The following is a 21,556-nucleotide window of genomic DNA, read 5'->3' as shown; positions in this document are numbered from 1 at the left end:
AGTCCACTAGGGTGCAGTTTCAGCTGCCACAAGAGAGTACAAGGTACACACATGGCCACTCCCACACACCTCCAGTGGCTCCCTGCCTTCACGATTTGTTGCCTAAATTCACTGCCTTTTGGCCATTAAGTGCTAAGTATGGTTTGCCAGTTTCTGGCACATTCTCTACTCAACTCCTGCTCCAGAGCTCTTGAAAAACCCACACCGAGTGGGGGTGGCATGGAGTGATACAGCCACTCCGATGAATGTGTCCATCAGCACCTCAGATCTCACAGGAGGGGGCTGAGGATCGCACAGTTGCTGAAACTCTTGCTTGCAAGCCTGGGGACCCGCCTTTGATCTCGAGAATCTATGTGGAAAAAAAGCCAAGCATGGTGGCGTGAGTCTGTGATCTCAGGGCTGGGGAGGCCAAAAACAGGCGGTTCCCTAGAGCTCTCCAGCCAGCCAGTCCATCCTGTTTAGTAAACTCCAGACCAGTGAGAGACCTCATCTCAAAACAAAACAGAGCAAATCCAAGAGGGATGGCTCCTGAGAAATAGCATCGTAGGTGGCCTCCGCACACACACTTAGACCACCTCTCCCTGCACACTTGCACCGGCCTACACAAGCACACACAGGCACATATCCACACACACATAAAGAAAACCCCCCTGGAGAAGTGTTGGCGTGGTTCAGAGAAGCCCACCATGTGCAGATATCAAGGGATCAGCATCCCGCGTCTTCGGCATCCTGCCCTCCCCGCTCTTCATGTCTGTCACAGACACCGGTGTTTTCACCCTACTCGGATATACCTCTCGGTCAGCGATTTCTCTTTGTTTTGGAGCTGGGTGGCTGTTTCCCCGCGCCTGACATTGTACACCTGGTCTGACCACAAAATTGAACGGTTGAAATAAAGACTGTTTTGGGACATGACGGGTGCTTGGTGCCTGCAGCTGAAGCCCTGTTCCACTTAGCCTAGACCACCCTGGTCCCGAAGGTGTGGATTCCTGGTTCTCAGCTCTCAAATGAGACATTTGCTGGGATGATCGACCTGCCGGAGAGACTGATAGAGAGCCACCTCCTACGTTAGAGGCCTTCACAGATTGGTCTGAAGTTCCATTTTTGTGGTCGTCCCCACATTTGGAAAGGTGGAGGGGCATTCAGTTGGAAACTGTCCAAGGGCTTCGCCTGCGTTTTTGGCTGTAGTGAGATTTTTGCCTGACAAAACAGCTCTTGACTTGTAAAGGCCTTGAGTACAGGCTTGAAAACACTTGTGTTTTTACTATGACCGTTTTCACTGAGATTTTTAGAAGTTGGAATTTACTCTATCTCTGGCTAAGGTTTTTTTTTTTTTTTCTTTTCTTCCACACATTTTCAGTCTCTCCTCAGATGGGCTCCAAACCTTGTCTAGAGTTCTGCCTCCAGTGTTTCCTGTCTTTGCACAGAGGGTACGATCTCCACGCTTTGTGCACTTACTTTCCTCTGCTGGTCTGTCCTTTCTCTTATTTCTAAAGTCAATGTTAGGGTGTCCTCCGACGGTCTCCCCCAGGGCTCCCAAGTTGCCAGGACTCACTCTTCCTTAGGGATCAGTGGTTTGAACCCTTGCTGGAAATCCCATAATCACCAATGTCTTGCTGGACTGTAGCCCTTCACCCCACGACTGGGTGCTCAGAGATCCTGGCTCACAGTGCTTACACTTCTGTGGGGTGTAGAGAGCCAGAGGGATGGCCCAACTCAAGGATAAAGGGTGCCTGGGAGTTGCTGGCAACATTTGCATAAAGGTACAGTTTCTGGGTTTCCAGACATAGTGTGACCTTGGAAATGGAACTCCTGGGGACAGACTAATCCTAACATTCAGCATTTAGTGTGGTTTGGTTTGGGAGGCTGAGTGGGTGGGTGGGGCCAGCCCTCCATCCCAGGCTTTGGAATGCAAAACTTCTGGATTCTGTGGGGGTGTCTGTGGCTTCTCCCACTTCCCTCTCCTTCTCCAGCAGACAGAGCTGTGTCTTCCATCATGGCTGCCTGTCCTACACCTAGGTGTGCTCACGAAGGTTATCTTGCAGGCCTGTCTCTCCCTCATCTCAGCACCCCTGGTTCTCTCAGGTCTGGCTTGAATATCACCCCTAGCCCCACCCCCGATCTTCCTGCCTCTTCCCTCCCATATCTCTGAAGTCCTTTAACAGCTTTGGCTCAGCCTGACAGTATTCTGGGTCTAATGCTTAACCGACCACCATGCCCATACCCCAACCCGTGGCCTCCTGGAGGGGAGGGAGGCAAGACTCACATTTCCAGTAAGACTTGGCTGTTGAGAGGACTGTGTGGCAGTTGGTTTGCCACTGTGGTGGTGGTGGTAAGTACAGAACTTTTCCTCCCAGGGTGAGTTAACACCTGGTAGATGAAGCCACATGGTCATCTTTGCTGCACTGGTCCCATGCGGGGGAAGAGAATAAGATTTTCTCACTGCCCCACCTCTTTCTTCTCGGCTCTTTTCTGCACTTGAACCCCTACCACTGGGCTTCCCTGCCTGTCCAGCTGTCTGGTGTTCACTGGCATAGGTAGAATGACTGCACTGAGTGGTCCAGGCCCCTTTCCAGGCCGGTGTCAGAAGAACTGGCACTTCTGTTGTTGTGAGGGGGGCAGCTAGCTGTGAATAAGGACACAAAGTGAACCCAGGGCAGGCAGATCTGAGTGTGAATTCTGGCTTTTCCAGTTAACAGGCTGTGAGACTATGGAGCCCACTCACCCCGTGACAAGATTTGCTTTCTTTTTCCTAAGGAGTTTGGGTCCAAACTCTTCTTCACATGACTCAGAGTTAACAAGGCCGAGGTCAAAGAATGAGACTCCAGCTCAGTGACCAGCATAAAGTAGGCCTGACAACGTGAGGAAACACAGTTGGGGAAACGGAGGATAGACATCCTGTGAAACCTGGTGGTGACACTTTCTGCGGCACAGACCATGGCAAAACACACAGAATATGGTGACGGGTGCAGGCTGTGCATTTTCTATGTTTCCTGAGTTACCTGCTGTGTTCCCGGGAAGTACAGGATAAGGGACCCCGTCTTGGGCAGTTTACTACAAAAAACAACCCCAGCAAGGTGTCTCCTTTTCTAACGAGAACCCCGAGCTTCCTTGATGTCCGTCAGCTTGACTGTAGTGTCAAGTCTGAAGGCCACAGGAACTCTGTTCGCAAAGGCCAAGAATGTGTCCCAGGCCGCAGTGAACTGCAGGACCACAGCGCACAGACATTAAAGCTCTCATTGTGATTGTAACCACCATAGGGGGTGCGGTCCCAGCACTCAGCTTGGAATCCAGCCACGAGATGGAGTCAACGTAGACAGTCCAAGGCCAGTCACGTGCCTGCATTGCCTTTATTTTCTTCTGTACATGGTCACGTGTGCAGTTATTATGGGCATGTAGGACAGAGCCAGTGTAAAGCAGATTCTAACCCCCAATGCGGGCAAGGGCATGGATCTTCTATTAGGACCCTAAATCTTCCCCCAGCATCGCTCATACAACCCTGTGTTTCTGTGTGCGTGCGCGTGTGTGCATATGTGTTAGAGGCCAGAGGACAACCTCAGATATTATCTCCTTCTCAAACTTTTCTCGACAAGCCTAGAAATTGCCAAGTAGGGTAGGCTACCTGGTGAATGGGCTTCTGGGAGTTTCCTGACTCTGCTTCTCCACGCTGGGATTCCTAATGAGCATCATCGTGTCTGGATATTTTGTTAAACGTGAGTTCTGGGAATTGAACTCAGATCTTTCGAGGCAAGCTCTTGCCTCCCCAGTTCCATCACTCACACTTTTCACAAGGTTACCGCCAGCTCCCCTGGACTATGAGCTGTGTGCATCTAGCTGCCGGAGGAGTATCAAGCACATCCAGGGGATCCAGTCACTGAATGAAAAGTCTATGTTGTGATTGTCCTCAGCCGACAGGAAGAACTCACAAGTTTATTCTGACCTGTCTATTCCAGTTCCCACTGCTTGAGCTCTTGTGTGCTGGGACTGACAGACAGCAAAGAGGCCCAGGCTCCCTGTATTTGCTCATGGCTGTCTGAAGCACAGACCAAAGAGGATTCCAAGGTTTGCAGGGAGAGCAAATGCATAGATGGACCTGTCTGTTAGACTGAGGTCATCACTAAGTATCAGTGAGCATCCATAGTCCCCCACAGCCACCACGGTGTCACACCCTTCTGTGGTTCACTTGTGGATCTATTCCATTCTCATGAGCTAATCTACACGAATTTATTTACCGCCATGATAGCCTAAAGCAACACATCTTGACTTTTCTGTTCTCACATAAGCTGGGATGGAAGGTAAAATATCAAGACACAGGTGCCTACCCTTACCCTTTCCTGAGCTCTGGACACTTCTCTCTTGAGTGGCTTTTATCTTGACAGTGTACCACATAGGTACTGCCACTTGCCCACTGTGGGACATCAGGCAGACCCCCTTATCTCTTCCAGCCCTCAGTTTCCTCGCCTGTGAAACAGCACTGTTGGCAGGTTGTGCTTTCTGAGCCTTGAAAATGTTGTGTGAGGCCCCTGGTGTACTTAACTCATCCCTGGCTCACGGTATAGATTTCCTACTGTCTGTTGTGTGACCTCTGTCATCCCAACGCTCGACTTTCTGCCTCCCAGGGCTGAGGTCTGATCGAGTGAATTGGGAACCGGCAGGATGCTTGTGGATTTATAGATGACCATAAACACTCCAGGAGCCCAGTTGACATTTTTCTCTCTGATGTCATGAAAGAGGAAATGGTTTTTTAAAATTTATTTTGGTGCTGGGAGATTTGAGGATTGGATCCAGGGCTTCATGCATGCTAGGCAAGTGCTCTAGCGTTGGAATACACCTCCAGCTCAGGAGGCAATGTTTAAATGCACATGGAATCTATATGCCACCTGAGTAATAGTTCTACTTATTGCCACTGGGGAGCTGTGGAGACAGAATTCTTAGCAGTTGCTGGCTGGCCGGGGTGTGTGGGGGTGGTGGTGGGTGGGGCATGGTAAGCGATGAGGCAAAACCAGCCTTCTGCTTGGGTGCTGGATGAGGAGGATCCCTGAGAGGCATCCAGGGATAAAACTTCCTGTCCCAAGTTCAGCCATTTCAGTGTCATGTGGCCCCTTCAATAGGTCCCCCAAGCAGCACATGCTGTAGGCTCTCTGGCTCTGTAAAATGGCTCCCTTGTTCCAGCTTAGGGTGAAGGTCCAATGGAGGCTGTTCAAGGACAATCAGTGCCCTTCCCTGAGAGAGCACTGTTATTGTGAAACTGACCTCTACACATTCAGGAAGGGTGACAGACCCTGTGGTTGGCAGGTGTTGCTGGGAGGCCGCTGGGGTCCTGTACAGGGCTTGGGAAGATGGTGAGGGTGTGGCCCTGCCACTTCCTGGCTGTGACTTGATTCTCTGAACTGCAGGTCCTCATCATCTAGCATGATTAGGATCCTCGCCTGGCTTCCCTCAGAGGCCGTGGTGAGCGACGACAGAAGTGTCCTTCAGCATTTGTAGGTTGCTCTCTGAAGTTGCTGTTTTTCAGGCAAGATGCATTACAATGCATCCAGGCCTCATTACCAACAGTTACACCAAAAGGCATCCCCGAAACACCCATAGCCATGTACAAGGATGGGTGACTAAACCCAGAATGTATAAGGCCTACTGCCACATCTGCATGGCAGTGCACAGTTTACAGAGGCAGGCAGGACCTCACTGCCTCCAACCACCCCCTGCCCCCACCCCAGGAGGCAGGTGTAGTTTTTCTGTTTTAGTGACTGGGAATGACGGCTCAGAGAAGTGACATCACTTGTTTGGTTACACCCTTGAGTGAGCAAAGCACATGTGTTAAGTGATGCTCCTCTGTGTGGGGGCCTCTTGTACAGATCTGGGGTAGCATTCTGCATCTGAAGACGCGAAGACCAAAGACTCTCTCTCGGTAGCTGTGGGAACAAAGAAGTCTTAGTGTGTTTTCTAGAGGTCTATGAAAACAAGGAGGGAGGAAGCAAGGAGACATGGCGGAGCCCTGGGTTCTGAGTTGCTCCATGTGATTTTAGTGAGACAAGTGAAGCTGGCATGTCTAGGTCTGTAGGCCAGGGCTGGTGCTTCTGCAGTAACTTGGACCCAGCAGTTGGGATCTTTAGCAAGCAGCCGCACCAGGGGATCCTTTCCGGTCCGTGAGCATTGCAGCCACCTCCTCCTGCAGGACATCCGCCGGAACACCTGTGTGAGGTGGCTGTGAGTTTGAGGAGGAGGTGGCAGTGAGGAAAAGTTTGGGATGAGCCGAGGCCAGCCCTGAGTCAGAAGCCAACTGCTAAGGCTCTCCTGCCACGTTGAAAAGCCAGCCATCTGTGAGTGTGCTGTGTCTATAAAATACTCAGTTCTTGAATAGAAAGATGTTCCAAGTGGCTCGTCAAAGACTCTCTGACATTGTTCAGTTCTTAAAAGTGAGCAACCCCATGCTCAGGGCTATTTCTAGGCATGGAGCCATGAGGTCATCATATGGAAATGAACATTTTATTTTAAAAAAGAAGGGGGTGGCTGGAAAGAGTTGTCTAGTGGGGGGCCTTCAAGCGCAGGGAGATTTTTATTTTCTCCTTCAGGTACTGGGGAGGCTGCTGCCTACAGTGAATCTTGGAGTTCTGTGGAGGGACATTTAGGGGCTCCAATAAAGATAGCTCTCACCCTGGGGTGACAAATGGCCCTGAAATCTGTCTGACTTGAGGAGTAAGCAGCCCTCTCTCTCCTCACAGTTAACTATGGAGGTGACATCCACCCACACACACCTTCAAGAAGTATCCGAGTTTTTCGGGCATGCTGCCTTGCTTTTTTTTTTAATTAATGTAATCAGTTATTTTTGGCTACCTAATCAGTTTTGGACTTCTGTATTTGTTGGATAGGCGCATTTCTTGATTGCTAGCTGTAGAACAATCTAGAAAACGTGTGGCCACCAGATAAAGAGGCAGGAAGTGCTTCAGAGCTACTTGAGGAAATGGAGACGCTGAGAAGAGATGGGGCCCAGCTTAAGAACACCCTAGGCCTCAGCAGCCTTGTGCTGTAAATCCATTACTTAGAGTGGCTGGGGCCCAGAGAAGGGTACAGAAACAACCGTTAATTTGATATGGGACCTCCTAGGACATGGTACTTCATTTGTGTTAGTAGCTCCAAAGTATCTGAAAGGGACTTGTATTTACCTTCTTATGAAATACACATGCATGCATGCACGATGTGAGGAGGAGTCTAAACCTGTCTTCTGGCCAGCTCCATGTGAACTGTCTGAGGCAAGGCTTCCTGTCCCTCAAGCACATTAGCTAATAAGCTGAGATGGGGAGTGGGGTGGGGTCAGGACTTCGGGAGGCACTATTCCTCTGTTAGGCCCTGATCGTGGGCATCATGGCTGGCCAGGCCTTGTGAAACCAGGCTAAGACAGAAGACCCCCATTAGGAGCCCTGTGTAGAGTACAGACCCATCCAGACATGCTGGGACACCTGGAGAGAGCAAATAGCCTCTGTCCCCGCCCCGTCCCGTCCCCCCGTCCCCCCCCCCCCCCCCCCCCCCGCCCCGGGTTGGTTTTTTCGTTTTTCTGTTTGTTGCTCGTTTTGCTGGAGGGGCTGGTGCTGAAGATTGTACTTAGAACCTCATGTATGCTAGGCAAGCACTCTACCATTGAGCTGTATCCTCAGTGCTCCTGCAGCAGTTTAAAAATATGGAGGGAAACCTGGAGAGATGGCTCTCCGTAAAGGTATGCCATGCAGGTGTGAGGACCCAAGTCCAATCTCTAGAATACACATAAAAATCAAGGGGTCGAGTCATTCACTTACAGTCTCAGTGCTGGGAGGTGGGCAGAGGAGGATCTCTGGGGCATACTGGCCAGAGGCTCAAGCCTCATCTGTGAGCCCCAGGTGCCAGTGAGAGACCCTGTCTCAAAAGAGATAAGATGCCACCTGATAAGGAATGACACCTGAAGTTGTCCTCTAGCCCCCACATTGCGTGTGTGCACACATGCATACCTATCTGCACACAGGAATACAAATGTGCAGCGCAATGAGGCCGAATGTCAGGATTTTTTTTTTTTTTTTTTAATTTCTCTGCTTTACTACCTTACAACACCAAACCCACAGACACACTATCGGGATAGTGGGATAATCCCTGGCTTGCAAAAGCATGTCTCGGATTCCAGTGCTGCTTGCCCTGGGCCTGCTGGTGCCATGGTCCAAGGGAACCTCAATCCTGCCCCACGATGGCATAGTGCTTTTCTGTGGACTGTGGCCCACTAGCAAGCCTGACTTGGAGAGGTGCACACTGGAAACTGAGGCCAGGGCGGACTTCAGAACATACGTGCACAGCGAGGGATGCAGCCTCCTAGGAAGTGGCATTAGCTGCTGGAGAGTGAGATGCTGTCTATCCAGGATTACGGATGTTCCAGGCTAGGCTGGGGTAAGCAAAGATGAGGACTTGTCAGGTCCATTCCCACGGCGCTGTCTGCTGTGAGGTATGGTACCCGTTCATGTTTGGCTTTGCTGGGGAGTTTGAAACTTCTGACTTAGTGTCAGCCTTAGTATCTTTTTTGATACAGGCAAGTTTAAACAGAGGAGAGGGTCTTTTCAAGACTGAGGTTGCCGTACTTTGTGCCAGGTCTGGAGTGAGAGGCCTATTCTTACCCCTCTGAGCCGCTGCATCCGATGAAGGCAGACAGGCCTGTCCACGCCTGTCTTACTCATCTAAGGCATCAGGAAGGTTCTGGCAGGCAGAATGTGGCCTCACATTGAGGTCAACAGCTCCAGACAAAAGGTTCAGCCTCCATCTTGAGACTGCACCAGTGACTGACAAGTACGCTCAGGGCCACTAGTGTCCACAACCATTTGTGACTGATGTCACCCGAGCCAGTGGTAACAAATCAGCACGTGTGGCTGTTCGTCCTGACTGCAGTCACATTTGGCGGCCTCCTTCCCTTCCTTTGTCTTCTGGCAGAAGACATTTAGGCTGGAGTCCCATCCCCCACCTCCTGCCCTTCTTGGGGACTGTGGAGCTGATTTCCACATTGTGGGAGTGTGTGAGGCCATAGGTGAGGGTGGCTTTCACAGAACAGCAGACTTTGGAACTGTGTTAGTCTTGCTTCACATATCTGGGTTTCTATTGGACAGTATTTTCTGCACAGATGCTGGCCCATGAAACAGAAATTTCCTGTGGCTAAAATCTCAAATGTAGGCAAGGTATCAGAGTGCTACCTGGATGTCTGTCACTAGCAGCTGGGAATTGAATGTAGGTCCTCATACATGCTAGGCAAGCATTCTACCACAGAGCTTCATAGCAATTTCTGTTAAAAAAAATTAAGTTTGTAAAGCAGAGGAGTTAGTAGTCCCCAAGGGGAGGCTGAGGTGGACTAATTTTTATCCCAGAGGAGACATTTGATGACATTTATACCTTTCTGTTTGCACCACTGGAGGGTGGGAATATTGGCATCTACTGTGTGGAGGCCCTGTACCTCCTTTTCACCCCAGCAATGAGTTACGAGGGTGGGGTCTACACATCAACAGTGACTAAGTAAAAAATCCTGGTCTAGATGGTGTGGGGGTGAGGCTTATTACCCTGGCTCTTTTACATAATGTAGCCATTGTCACTGTCTCCCCTCTGGTCCCCAAAATGATTAAAGTCAGAATGCTTTTAGGGGGAGCAAAGCCAGGCCCATTGAATGCAAGCTACTCCCTGGTGACCTGGGGCTTTCTCATAGATCCTGTTGTCCACTGCATCGGGGTGGTTGCAGTGAGGCCTGTCCACTCTTAGGCCTCAAAATCGACTCCCTGGAGTCCCGGGGCCTTCCCATAGATCCCATTGTTCCCTGCCATCTGGATGGTCGCAATGAGGCCTGTCTACCCTTCGGCTGCACAAGTTGACTCCAAGGATTCCCAGGGCATGCTCATAGATCTCGTCCTCTGCCTTGTGGGCAGACACAGTGAGGCCTGTCCACCCTGTGGCCACCCCGGCTCCATGCAGCTGCTCACACTCTGCCCTTCTCCTTCGTGTTTCCCCAGGTAAAGATGAGCCTTCCAGCTACATTTGCACAACATGCAAGCAGCCCTTCAACAGCGCTTGGTTCCTGCTGCAGCATGCGCAGAACACGCACGGCTTCCGCATCTACCTGGAGCCCGGGCCAGCCAGCAGCTCGCTCACGCCCAGGCTCACCATCCCGCCTCCGCTTGGCCCCGAGGCCGTGGCGCAGTCCCCACTCATGAATTTTCTGGGGGACAGCAACCCCTTCAACCTGCTGCGCATGACGGGCCCCATTCTACGGGACCACCCCGGCTTCGGCGAGGGCCGCCTGCCAGGTACGCCGCCACTCTTCAGCCCACCGCCGCGCCATCACCTGGACCCACACCGCCTCAGTGCAGAGGAGATGGGGCTCGTGGCCCAGCACCCCAGTGCCTTCGACCGAGTCATGCGCCTGAACCCCATGGCCATAGACTCTCCCGCCATGGACTTCTCGCGGCGGCTGCGAGAACTGGCTGGCAACAGCTCCACGCCGCCGCCCGTGTCCCCAGGCCGTGGCAACCCTATGCACCGGCTGCTGAACCCTTTCCAGCCCAGCCCCAAGTCCCCGTTTCTCAGCACGCCACCGCTGCCACCCATGCCTGCGGGCACGCCGCCACCGCAGCCTCCCGCCAAGAGCAAGTCGTGTGAGTTCTGCGGCAAGACCTTCAAATTCCAGAGCAATCTCATCGTGCACCGGCGCAGCCACACGGGCGAGAAGCCCTACAAGTGCCAGCTGTGCGACCACGCGTGCTCGCAGGCGAGCAAGCTCAAGCGCCACATGAAGACGCACATGCACAAGGCGGGCTCGCTGACTGGCCGCTCGGACGACGGGCTGTCGGCTGCCAGCTCCCCAGAGCCAGGCACCAGCGAGCTGCCTGGCGACCTCAAAGCGGCCGATGGTGACTTCCGACACCATGAGAGCGACCCATCACTGGGCCCCGAACCCGAGGACGACGAGGACGAGGAAGAGGAAGAAGAAGAACTGCTACTGGAGAATGAGAGCCGGCCTGAGTCGAGCTTCAGCATGGACTCGGAGCTGGGCCGTGGCCGTGAGAACGGAGGCGGTGTGCCAGGTGTGGCTGGTGCGGGTGCTGCAGCCGCGGCGCTGGCAGATGAGAAAGCGTTGGCACTGGGCAAGGTGATGGAGGATGCGGGGCTTGGCGCACTGCCACAGTATGGGGAGAAGCGTGGCGCCTTCCTGAAGCGTGCAGGTGATGCGGGTGACACGGGTGCTGGTGGCTGCGGGGATGCAGGTGCACCGGGCGCGGTGAACGGGCGTGGCGGGGCCTTTGCACCGGGTGCAGAGCCCTTCCCAGCACTCTTCCCGCGCAAGCCTGCACCGCTGCCCAGCCCCGGGCTTGGTGGCCCAGCACTGCACGCGGCCAAACGCATCAAGGTGGAGAAGGACCTGGAGTTGCCGCCTGCTGCGCTCATCCCATCCGAGAACGTGTACTCGCAGTGGCTCGTGGGCTACGCCGCTTCACGCCACTTCATGAAGGACCCGTTCCTGGGCTTCACGGACGCGCGCCAGTCGCCTTTCGCCACGTCGTCCGAGCACTCGTCTGAGAATGGCAGCCTCCGCTTCTCCACGCCGCCGGGGGACCTGCTGGATGGTGGGCTGTCTGGGCGCAGCGGCACAGCGAGCGGGGGCAGCACGCCTCACCTGGGTGGCCCGGGTCCTGGGCGGCCAAGCTCCAAGGAAGGCCGCCGCAGCGACACGTGCGAGTACTGCGGCAAGGTCTTCAAGAACTGTAGCAACCTGACGGTGCACCGGAGGAGCCACACTGGAGAGCGGCCTTACAAGTGCGAGCTGTGCAACTACGCGTGTGCGCAGAGCAGCAAGCTCACGCGCCACATGAAGACGCACGGGCAGATCGGCAAGGAGGTGTACCGCTGCGACATCTGCCAGATGCCCTTCAGCGTCTACAGCACCCTGGAGAAACACATGAAAAAGTGGCACGGTGAACACTTGCTGACTAATGATGTCAAAATCGAGCAGGCCGAGAGGAGCTAAGCGCGTGTGCGGGGAGCAGCACGTGCGTCTGTACAGTGTGACCATCGCCAACCATCGCCAACGGGACCCGGTGACCGGACTGGCCTCTGTGTCCCCGGGGCCCAAGGGAGGCGGCAGTCCAACCTAACCTGTGTCTGCGAAGTCCTATGGAAACCTGAGGGTTGATTAAGGCAGTAAAGATTTAAAAAAAAAATTGTGGAGCCTTTTAACTGTGCAATAATTTCTGTATTTATTGGGTTTTGTAATTTTTTGGCATGTATGTGCAGGTACTTATTATTATTATTATTTCTGTTTAAATTCCTTTAAAAGATTTTGTTGGGTATCCATCCCTTCATTTTTTAATAACCCAGTAGTAGTTTGAGCAATGACTCGCAAGTGATGTAGAGGGAAGCTATCTTTTAAATTATAATTTTTGTGTGTGTGGGGGGGTGCTGCTTTTTTGAAATTTAAGCTAAGCATGTGTAATTTCTTGTCAAGAAGCCAACACTTAAATGACTTTTAAAGTTGTTTGCCTTTTCATCATTTACTTTTGTCCTGAAATAAAAAAAAAAAGTGGCATGTGGGTTTTTTTTGGGGGGTGGGATGGGGAGGTGGCTTTCAAAAACATTTTTTTTTTTTTCTGGGAGGTGGATGTACAGCGGATTACAATCTTGAAAATTGTAGCACTTTGTTTTAGCATCGGATTGGAGACATAGCACTGATGTCCTGAGGTCCCAGAGACCTTCTCTGTGTGGAATTCAACTTTCCTGTCATGGAAGGAAAACTTGGAGGGAGGGGTATGTGGCAAGCAAGCTCCTCCCCAACTCGGGACCCTGAGAAACGTTTCCAGGTGACTCTAGGAACAGCCTCAGCACTTGGGCATCCCCAGGAGATACTGTCCTTTTCTGAGGAGCTTGGTGTATCCTGGGAAGCTGCCTCTGCCCTTTCTTTGCTGTAGATTTGGCGGAGGGTACCTACTGGGTAGGCAGCGGTGGCAGGGAGGAAGAGACTAACAATGTTCTTTCAGGCTTCTCTCAGTGTGATGCTTCTCTCTCTCACCTCCCACAGCCTACATATAAATCCCGGGTGTCCATTGCTACAGTGGTTGGTAATTGACTGTGTCCCAAGCAGACAGCTGGTCTCGACCGTGGACTAGGGAAGTTAGATCCGGGGTCTCTCATCTAATGCTGGCAGCACTGTAGGCCAGGGCAATCTTGCCTGTTCTTTCTTGCTGGAGGAGCTGGGAAGAGTACCATCCAAGGTGCCCCACGCTGCTTCCATGTTTGTTTTTTTGTTTTTGTTTTTTTTTTCCTTCCTCCAATTAGTTGGGACATACCATACATTGGACTCGTTCAGATTTGATGTTTGAATTCTGTTGACCCGCACTTTAAAGCTTTCGTTTGCATTTAAATTAAATGGCTTCTCAACAAGAAATTGCAGCATATTCTTATCTTTGGCCCAGAGGTGGGTTAAACTGTAAGGGACAGTTGAGATTGAGTGTCAGTATTGCTAAGCGTGGCATTCACAATACTGGCACTATAAAGAACAAAATTAAATAATTTATTGGACAGTCTCTCTACTGCCCTTCAATTTGATGTGCGTGCCTTGAAAACTGATCTTCCTATTTGAGTCTCTTGAGACAAATGCAAAACTCTTTTTTTTTTTTGGTTATTTTATTTTTTTTTTTGAGATGAAAAGACTTTAAAAAGCAAACAAGAAAAGTACATTCTTTAAAAACAAAGCCACATTTACTTTAAATTAAAAAAAAAATCCTGGTTGAAGATAGAGGATGTGAAAATGCCATAAGACCCAATCAAATGAAGAAGTAAGCCCAGCACAGCCCTGGACATCCATTAGCAGAATTGTTTTCAGCCCCTTTTGTTTTTGGGACAACGCTGCTTAGATGTGGAGTGGAGGTGATTTACTGCTGAACTAAAACTCAAGTGACGCAAGCCGATATCGTTGAATGAGAAAAAAACAAACAAAAAAAACAACAAAATAATTCAGGAACAATGGCTAATTTTTTTTTCTAAATTTAAATTTAGTGCACTCTGTCTTAAAAATACGTTTACAGTATTGGATACATACAAGGGTAAAAAAATCGTGTGTATGTGTGTTGGAGCGATCTTTTTTATTTTATTTTATTTTCAAAGTTTGCTTAATAGGTTATACAGAAATGCCACAATGGCTACGTGTATATTGTTTTCTTTTGGTGACGGGGTTTTAGTATACATTATATATATTGAAATTTCTTGATTACTGTCAAAGTGGACCAGTATTTGTAATAATTGAGAATGCCTGGGCATTTTACAAAACAAGAAAAAAAAAAAGTCCTTTTTCTTTTCCTTGAAACCGTTACAGTAAGTTTTAAATGGTGGGTCTATGAAATCTGTTCTGTCACAGTAACTGTAAAGTCGGAGTTTTAGTACATTTTTTTCTGCCTTGGGTGTTGAATTTTTATTTCGAAAACAAATGTATAGAAACTTGTATTTGGGGATTAAAAGGGGATTGCTACACCGTGTAGAAAAAGTATGTAGAAAAAAGTGCTTAATATTGTTACTGCTTTGCAGAAAAAAAAAATCACACTTCTGGCCTGTCCTTATTTTTCTCTCCCCACCCCCCTCTGGAATGGATATATTGGTCGGTTCATATGATGTAGGCTCTCGCTGTATTTTTACTGGAGCTTGTAATTTTTTAACTGTAAGCTTGTCCTTTTAAAGGGATTTAATGTACCTTTTTGTTAGTGAATTTGGAAATAAAAAGAAAAAAAAAAACAAAAACAAACAGGCTGCCATAATATATTTTTTTAATTTGGCAGGATAAAATATTGCAAACAAAACAAAACAAAACAAAAAACAGACAAAGACCTCACTCACATTTGTATGTTAAGTCCTCTTGTACAGGAGAAAAAAAAAGGGTTGTTTGACAACCTTCAAGAAAAAAAAAGACACAAAAGGCAAGAGTCCAATGCTTTGGTTCCCGAGCCATCCTAGTTGCATATAGTCTGCCAGAATTGGCCCACTCAAAGAACCAGTGGCTTTGGGCTTTGATCTGAAGGCCCGAACTTTGTGTCAGGCCTCCTGGGTGCAGCCACGGCAGATCCCATGGGAAGTGCTTTATTTGTGTGGAGTGGTGAAAAGAGAGCCCTCCCTCTATAAGATGGTAGGTGTAGGGGTGAGGGAGCAAGGCCACCTCCTTACTCTGCTATGGCTACTGTGGCTGCTCCCTCCACCCCCTGACCACCCTCCAGAGCAGAGAGAGAATCCACAGCTGCGTTTGTCCTTGAGCAAACCCGGATGGATCAAAGCTCCTGGAAGGAGCAGCCGGGTCCGGGGGAGCCTCTGCCACTGAGGCTGGTGCAGGCGGGACTGAGGAGGGCCCTGAAGGCAGATCCTTCTGTTCCATGGACAGTGTCTGCTCACTTTCCTTCTCGGCTTCGCTGCTTTCCTCTGCAATTCCATTGGTTTCAGAATGGTGAGGGGCCTAGGATGAAGGAATTCTGTGCCTTTCCATCGTTCTCTCCTCCTGTGTTCCCTCCCCGCCCTCCTCCAGTCTCTGCCAACCCTCTCGCTGTTCATCTCATCTTTAATTTCCTCCCCCCTCTTTGTCCCCTCTCCCCCAACACCCCTTTTTTGTAAAGCCAAGTAGCTTTAAGATAATAAAGTGGTTGTTTATTGGATGAGGGACTAATACACTTTTCACAAATATCTATATCAGGAAGCCATTTTTTTTTTTAAATTTCAGGAAATGTAAGAAATCATCATTTCAGGTTATGAAAGCATGGCCGTGCATCTTTCCAGGCAGGTCCTTACTAAATGCAGAGTCTGCCTCACTGTTTCCCATTTGACTTGCCTTTGCACAGTTAAAGGATGGGGGCCAAGTGGGATGCCACGCGCCCAAGGCTCAGTGTCCCACAGGCTTGCCCCAAGGCCCAGGATGGCCCTGCCCCTCTGCTGCCCTGCCCCTCCGCTGCCCTGCCCCTCCGCTACCCTGCCGTTAGCTATCTAGGAGCCTCTGTGTGGTTCTCCTGTGCTCGTAAAAGCTAGCCAGTGCTCACCAGCTCATCTGTCACCAGAATGCCAGGACTAAGCCATCCTAAAGCACAAGGATTGTATGTCTCTGTCCACTGCAGAGAGAAGAGAATTTTGCTTCGCTTATCAAAGCGAAAACCAGCCAACCAACCTCCCCGAAGCAGGTGACCCAGCCAAAGGGCTCTAGCGTGGGTGACCCAACCAACCTCAGGTCAGGTTCCACACTGCCACAACTTTACCCAAAGTTGCCCGCCCCCCACTGGAACCTGCCACTTGCCATTGGAGGGTCATCATGGGAAGGGGAGGGGAGAGGAGACTGGATTACTCTAATCAAAATGTGAACCCTGAGGTGATCAGCCTTCCACCCGGCCCTTCCGTCCAAGGTCCTGTTGACCGCAGGCGAATCCGTGATTTTGGTGCTCTCTGTGTCAGCCCTGCATAGCAAAGGCACATTGATTTCAGCTGTTGGCTTTTGTACTGGCGAGGCAAAATATTTTTATTACCTTTTCTATTCCTTATCGTATGAGCTTTTGTTGTTTGCCTAGAGGGTTTGTCTCTTACAACAAGTTTGGAGCTATTTATTATTGCTTGGTATTTGTGCTCTGTTTTAAAAACAGGCACTTGTTTTTTTTAATTATGGATAAAATGTTGAGATGACAGGAGGTCATTTCAATACGGCTTAGTGAAATATTTATTGTTTCTTTTCTTCTCTGTACAAGATTTTGGGCCTCTTTTTTTCCCCCTTAATGTCACAATGTTGAGTTCAGCATGTGTCTGCCATTTCATTTGTACGCTTGTTCAAAACCAAGTTTGTTCTGGTTTCAAGTTATGAAAATAAATTGGGACATTTAACTTGATCTCCAAACCTTGTCCTTTTCTGTGTCTTTTAAAGGTGGGGAATGGGCAGCTTATTTCTACGGGGGGAATTGAAGGTTTTTCTCCATTTCCCTCCTGACCTACACCTTAAGCCCGTGACCAGGAGGAGAGACAATACTTCCATGAAGCAGCGAGGTTTGGAAAAGTTCTTGGCCCGGGCTATATGCTATGTGCACATAATGAGACCTTGTCTTTAAAAAACAAAACAAAATGAAACGAAGAAACAAAAAAATGAAATGAAAAAACAAATAACAAAACAAAAACAGAAAAAAAAATGACTATGAAAAGTAGTTTAAGACAGCCAAAGATAATGTTGATCTTGACGGACATCCCGTGCCACCATCCCTATTCAGGCACGGTCAAGCGCTCTGTGGTGGATTTAGTAGATGAAGCTTTGCTTCAGAGAACTTCCGGTCACACAGAGACTCCTGAGCTCAGTCCAGTTCCAGGTTGAACCACATGAAATGACTTATAGTTATTTTGATTGAAAAAACAAAAACAAACAAACAAATGGCAGCGTTGCTGGTGTGCTTGGTAAGCTCAGCATTCTGGAAGCAGCAGCAGGGTCTCGAGTTCGAGGCCAACCTGGTTTCCACTATTGAGTTCTAGTCCAGCTTGGGGTACATAGCAAGATCAAGTATGAGAGAGAAATAAAGAGAAAGAGGGGAGGAGGAGAAGGATGGAAAGAGCGAAGGAAGGCAAGAAGGAAGGTAGGCAGGCAGGCAGGTGCTCTCAGGAACTGGAAACCAGCGTACAGGACCTTGCCAGCTGCTCTGTACAGGTGCTTTTGGCTTTCCAAATGCAGAATGAGGGTTCTGGGCCGAACACCCTCTCTGACCGTCGCACAGGAGGATTCCCTTCCCTTCTCTTATGCTAGTTGTTATCACAGTGGAAGAAACTCGCTTTGGGGTTCACCAAAGTTAAGCCTTGCACAGTGAGTGAGCCTTTAACTTGGCTCTCCCAGGTTGAGCGAAGAGCAGCTGGGTGGAGGAAGGCAGGCTTCTAGATACATCTGCATGAGTGTACTTACGATTTTCTCCACAAGCAAGGACCAAAGCCCACCTGAGCATGGGAAGAAGGAAGGGTCCCTTGGGTTCTTGACCTGTTCTCTTCCTGAATTTCCTGATCTCAGAGGGACAAGGGACTTTCACCTGAAATCACCCCGCCAGCCCTCAGGCTCTCAGCATGAGCTGAGTTCTGTGCTAGAGTGTTCACGGGGAGCGTGCAATGAAAGGAAATAGGCACGCTTTGTTGCCAAGGTGCTCTGTGGGTCCCACCTGCGGAGATTACAAGAGAACCAGGGTGGCGGTCTGCTTCTCTCTACCCGTCTTCACCCCAAGCAAGTCAACAGCCTCCCCTAAACCTGTCACATGACTGAACGAGAAGAATGGTTGGAACTGCTGCATTGGAAGTAGCATGGAAAGTGACTGGGGTGCCCAGTGGGGCCTAGAGCTTAAGGGACGAGAATTCTTAGGGAAGAAGTTTTCCTTTTCCGGAGCCTTTCTGCCAGTCGGCTTAGAAACAGGCTTCCTCTGAGCCTTGGTCTTTCTACCCAGAGACCTCTGCGGATATAGAGCTGACATGTTCCAGGGTCTTCCGATAAGAACTCAACGGAGTGAGGTCTCTTTTGGGGAGGAGACACCCTCTTCTTTAAGCCACGAAACAAAAGGTTAGACTGAGCCACGGAAATTGCTCGGATGAGTAAGTGGACTTGCTCACCAATAGCTGGCTTACATGGACGGACTGAGGGCATTGGGGCAAATTGAGGATCAAGGGGAGCAATGGAAGGGTTTGACCCGTTTCCTACCAGTTTCCTTGATAACAGGTTTTACGATCTCGGGTCAGTCCCTTCCCCTTTCCAGGCCTCTGTTTCCTTATCTGTACAGCAAAGGGTTAAGACGACAGGAAGGAACCATTTTTGTTTTCAGACAGAAAGCCCCTAAGGGTGATGTGGGCTGCCTGGGCTTCAAACACTGAGAGTGAGAAAAAGCCTCAAGAACAGAACACCCCCACTTGCTAGTTGTGATTTGAAAGTTTCCTCCATGACATAAATCATGGGGTCTCTGCAATTTCCAATCATCCCGTTGTGGTTTGGGGCATCTGTGAAGTTTCTGGACACCTCTAGTCACCCCATTCTGAGCTGCAAGGTCCAGCAATTAAAATGAGAAATTTTCCTTGTCTGCTTTGGAGATAAAACTAGATGAATGGGACTTTTTATGTTAATGTGATGGAAATACATAATGAATCTCATGTAACTTTCAAGCCAGGGAGGATGAAAACGCTGACTCTCTGTGCAGGTGAAGCCTGAGCCACTAATTGCCTGCCCTGAATATTCTTCAAAACGGCTTCATCGGATTCTGATTGCAAACCATCGAGGACGCTTAAAAGACGTCAAAACAGGCTGAACCCGGAAACCAATTTAATTCCCCAAGCCAGGACTGAGCTGCGTGTCACAAGTGGGAACGCAAGGAGGTCTCTGGCTTGTCTTTTGCTCTTAAGAAGAGAAGCAGGATAAGGAGAATTTTTAGGACTAGGTAGTGTGGGCAACGAACGAAGGGGCGAAAAAGAGGGAGAAACAGATGAGCCGGGTGGCAGGAGGGTTGGGGAAACTGGGCTGTTCCTTCAAGGACAGTCGAGGATTCTTGAGGAAGGTGAAGACATGTGAAGGAGAGAAGGTGTATCTGCAGAGGGAGAAACTTCATGGTGGTTGGAAGAGCACTGTCAAGTTCATAGAGAAGCAGCCTCCTAGAGCTGACTGGAATCCTTGAAAGTCATTTAGTGTATTCCTAGCTAACATAGGAATAGGAACCACCTCCCAAACCCCAAAGTACCTCACGTTCAATCATTGATTCATGGATACATCCACACATAACCACCCATCCAAACATTCATCCGCTACCCACTCACCAATCTAATCACCCATCCATTTGTCTCCCCACTGCCCCACTCAGGCACTCACTCATTCAAACATCTACTCAGCCGCCCACCGACCCACTGGTTTGTTTACTTCATGTACATCAAAGACCCATGCCGTGTCATATTGACTAGTGGAAGCTGGAGGTGAATACAATTCTTGTCTTTCAGGAATTTATATTTCAGTGGGCAGAACAGGTTGTCTGTAGATCCACTCATCCAACAACCGGTCCATCTACCTACTCATTTATTTCTTTCCCTCTCTTCGGTGGCCCACACTTCCAGGCCAGGCCAGGCAGCCTGCCATGGAGTCACTTCTTAGCTGGGAATGCCATGTGGGACTGATAGACTTCAGTGGAAAGCTGGAGCAAGTGTCCCTCATACCTATGTCTCCTTTTACTATAGTTTATTTTTCAGATCACAGTGAAAGGGTAATTGTATTTTTGTAATCTCTTATAATTAAAAAAAATTAAAATAGGAAATGTCTGGTTTAGGACACAGTACAGTTGTGATCCTAGGGGCCCTGTCTAGAACAAGTAGAGGGATATTCATCTGTTCAAATCCCAAGGGATGCTGTTGTGTAGCTCTTGGGCCAGGCCATGGAAGACTTTTTTTTCTGGTTCAAAATGCACTGGAGACTGAAGTCTCCAGAGGCTTGGCTAGCATCTCACCCAAAAATGAGACCTGGGCCTAGGGACAGCACCACCCACCCGCCTCTTCCCTCCTGTCAATGAGACTCTGCCAAGTGCCTGCTCCATGTTCTGTGCAGCATGGAGGAGGATGCCCAACTGTTGGGTTCAAAGTGAACCTAGGAAGCCAAGAGGTAGTAGGCAGGTGTCATGCCTTGCAAACACCTTCCACACTGGGCACAGCCCTGCCCTTTGCCTGTGTTGGGAGTGTGATGGAGGGTTTGGTTTGATTATCTGTATCATGATCCAACCCTATGTCCCTCTTCTCCCTGGAAGATTCTGGGCTAGTGTGTATCGAGAGGCTAAATGATACTCTGAGTGTTTGATCTGGTGATGGTGATGTCATTCTTGAAAATTATGCTAGGTGTACTAATTAGTGATTCCCAGACAGAGGGAAAAGCTAGGTGCCTGGGTGGTCACTTCAGCATTGTGTTAAATATCTTATTAATAACTGGTGTTTGTCCTTGACCCACAAGGCTCTGAGCAGGCCATTAAGAAACATACAAGCCGGGTGGTGGTGATGCACGCCTTTAATCCCAGCACTCAGGAGGCAGAGCCAGGCAGATCTCTGTGAGTTCGAGGCCAGCCTAGACTACTAAGTGAGTTCCAGGAAAGGCGCAAAACTACACAGAGAAACCCTGTATCGAAAAACAAACAAAACAAAACAAAAAAATAAAAAAGAAAAGAAAAAAGAAACATATAAGACACAAATAAGCAACAAAACACCAGGACCCAAGAGACTAGAAGATAAAGTAAGTGTACACATTCACAAAAATAGAACTGTATACTTAAACCATAAATTGAAGGTAAGTTCCCCAACAGCCAAAGAGAAAAAAGAAACATAAACATGGTCTTTATTATACATGAAGAGAGAATACTTATTGTGAATGACATATATGATGGCCAAGTTTTATAAGCAGCTTCCCTGTATGTCAACAATAGAGTAAATGAACGAAGAATAGCTTGATTATTAAGAAATATTTGCATCCACCTGAAAGGAGGGGACTGGAGACTTTGGTAATAACCTGGAAACAGTGTATGGGATAATGTTAATTTTT

General features: G+C 49.3%; 1 protein-coding gene across 15 annotated transcripts in view; it reads left to right on the top strand.

Moving 5' to 3' along the window:
- Positions 1-16,877, top strand: part of Bcl11b (BCL11 transcription factor B) — a 91,571-nt gene extending 74,694 nt beyond the window's left edge. For all 15 annotated transcript variants that reach the window (XM_052738913.1, XM_052738911.1, XM_052738926.1 and 12 more), the window contains one exon: positions 9,999-16,877. In XM_052738913.1, the coding sequence (XP_052594873.1) occupies positions 9,999-12,010 (2,012 nt within the window). In that variant the 3' untranslated portion in view covers positions 12,011-16,877. The remainder of the gene's footprint in view (positions 1-9,998) is intronic.
- The last annotated feature ends 4,679 nt before the right edge of the window (positions 16,878-21,556 follow it).

This window comes from Peromyscus californicus, unplaced genomic scaffold (assembly GCF_007827085.1).
Source record: "Peromyscus californicus insignis strain IS unplaced genomic scaffold, ASM782708v3 Scaffold_15__1_contigs__length_86483966, whole genome shotgun sequence".
In the NCBI taxonomy this organism is placed as follows: domain Eukaryota; kingdom Metazoa; phylum Chordata; class Mammalia; order Rodentia; family Cricetidae; genus Peromyscus; species Peromyscus californicus.
Note: the sequence above shows the minus strand (reverse complement) of the source record. Positions and strands in the feature narration are given on the sequence as shown.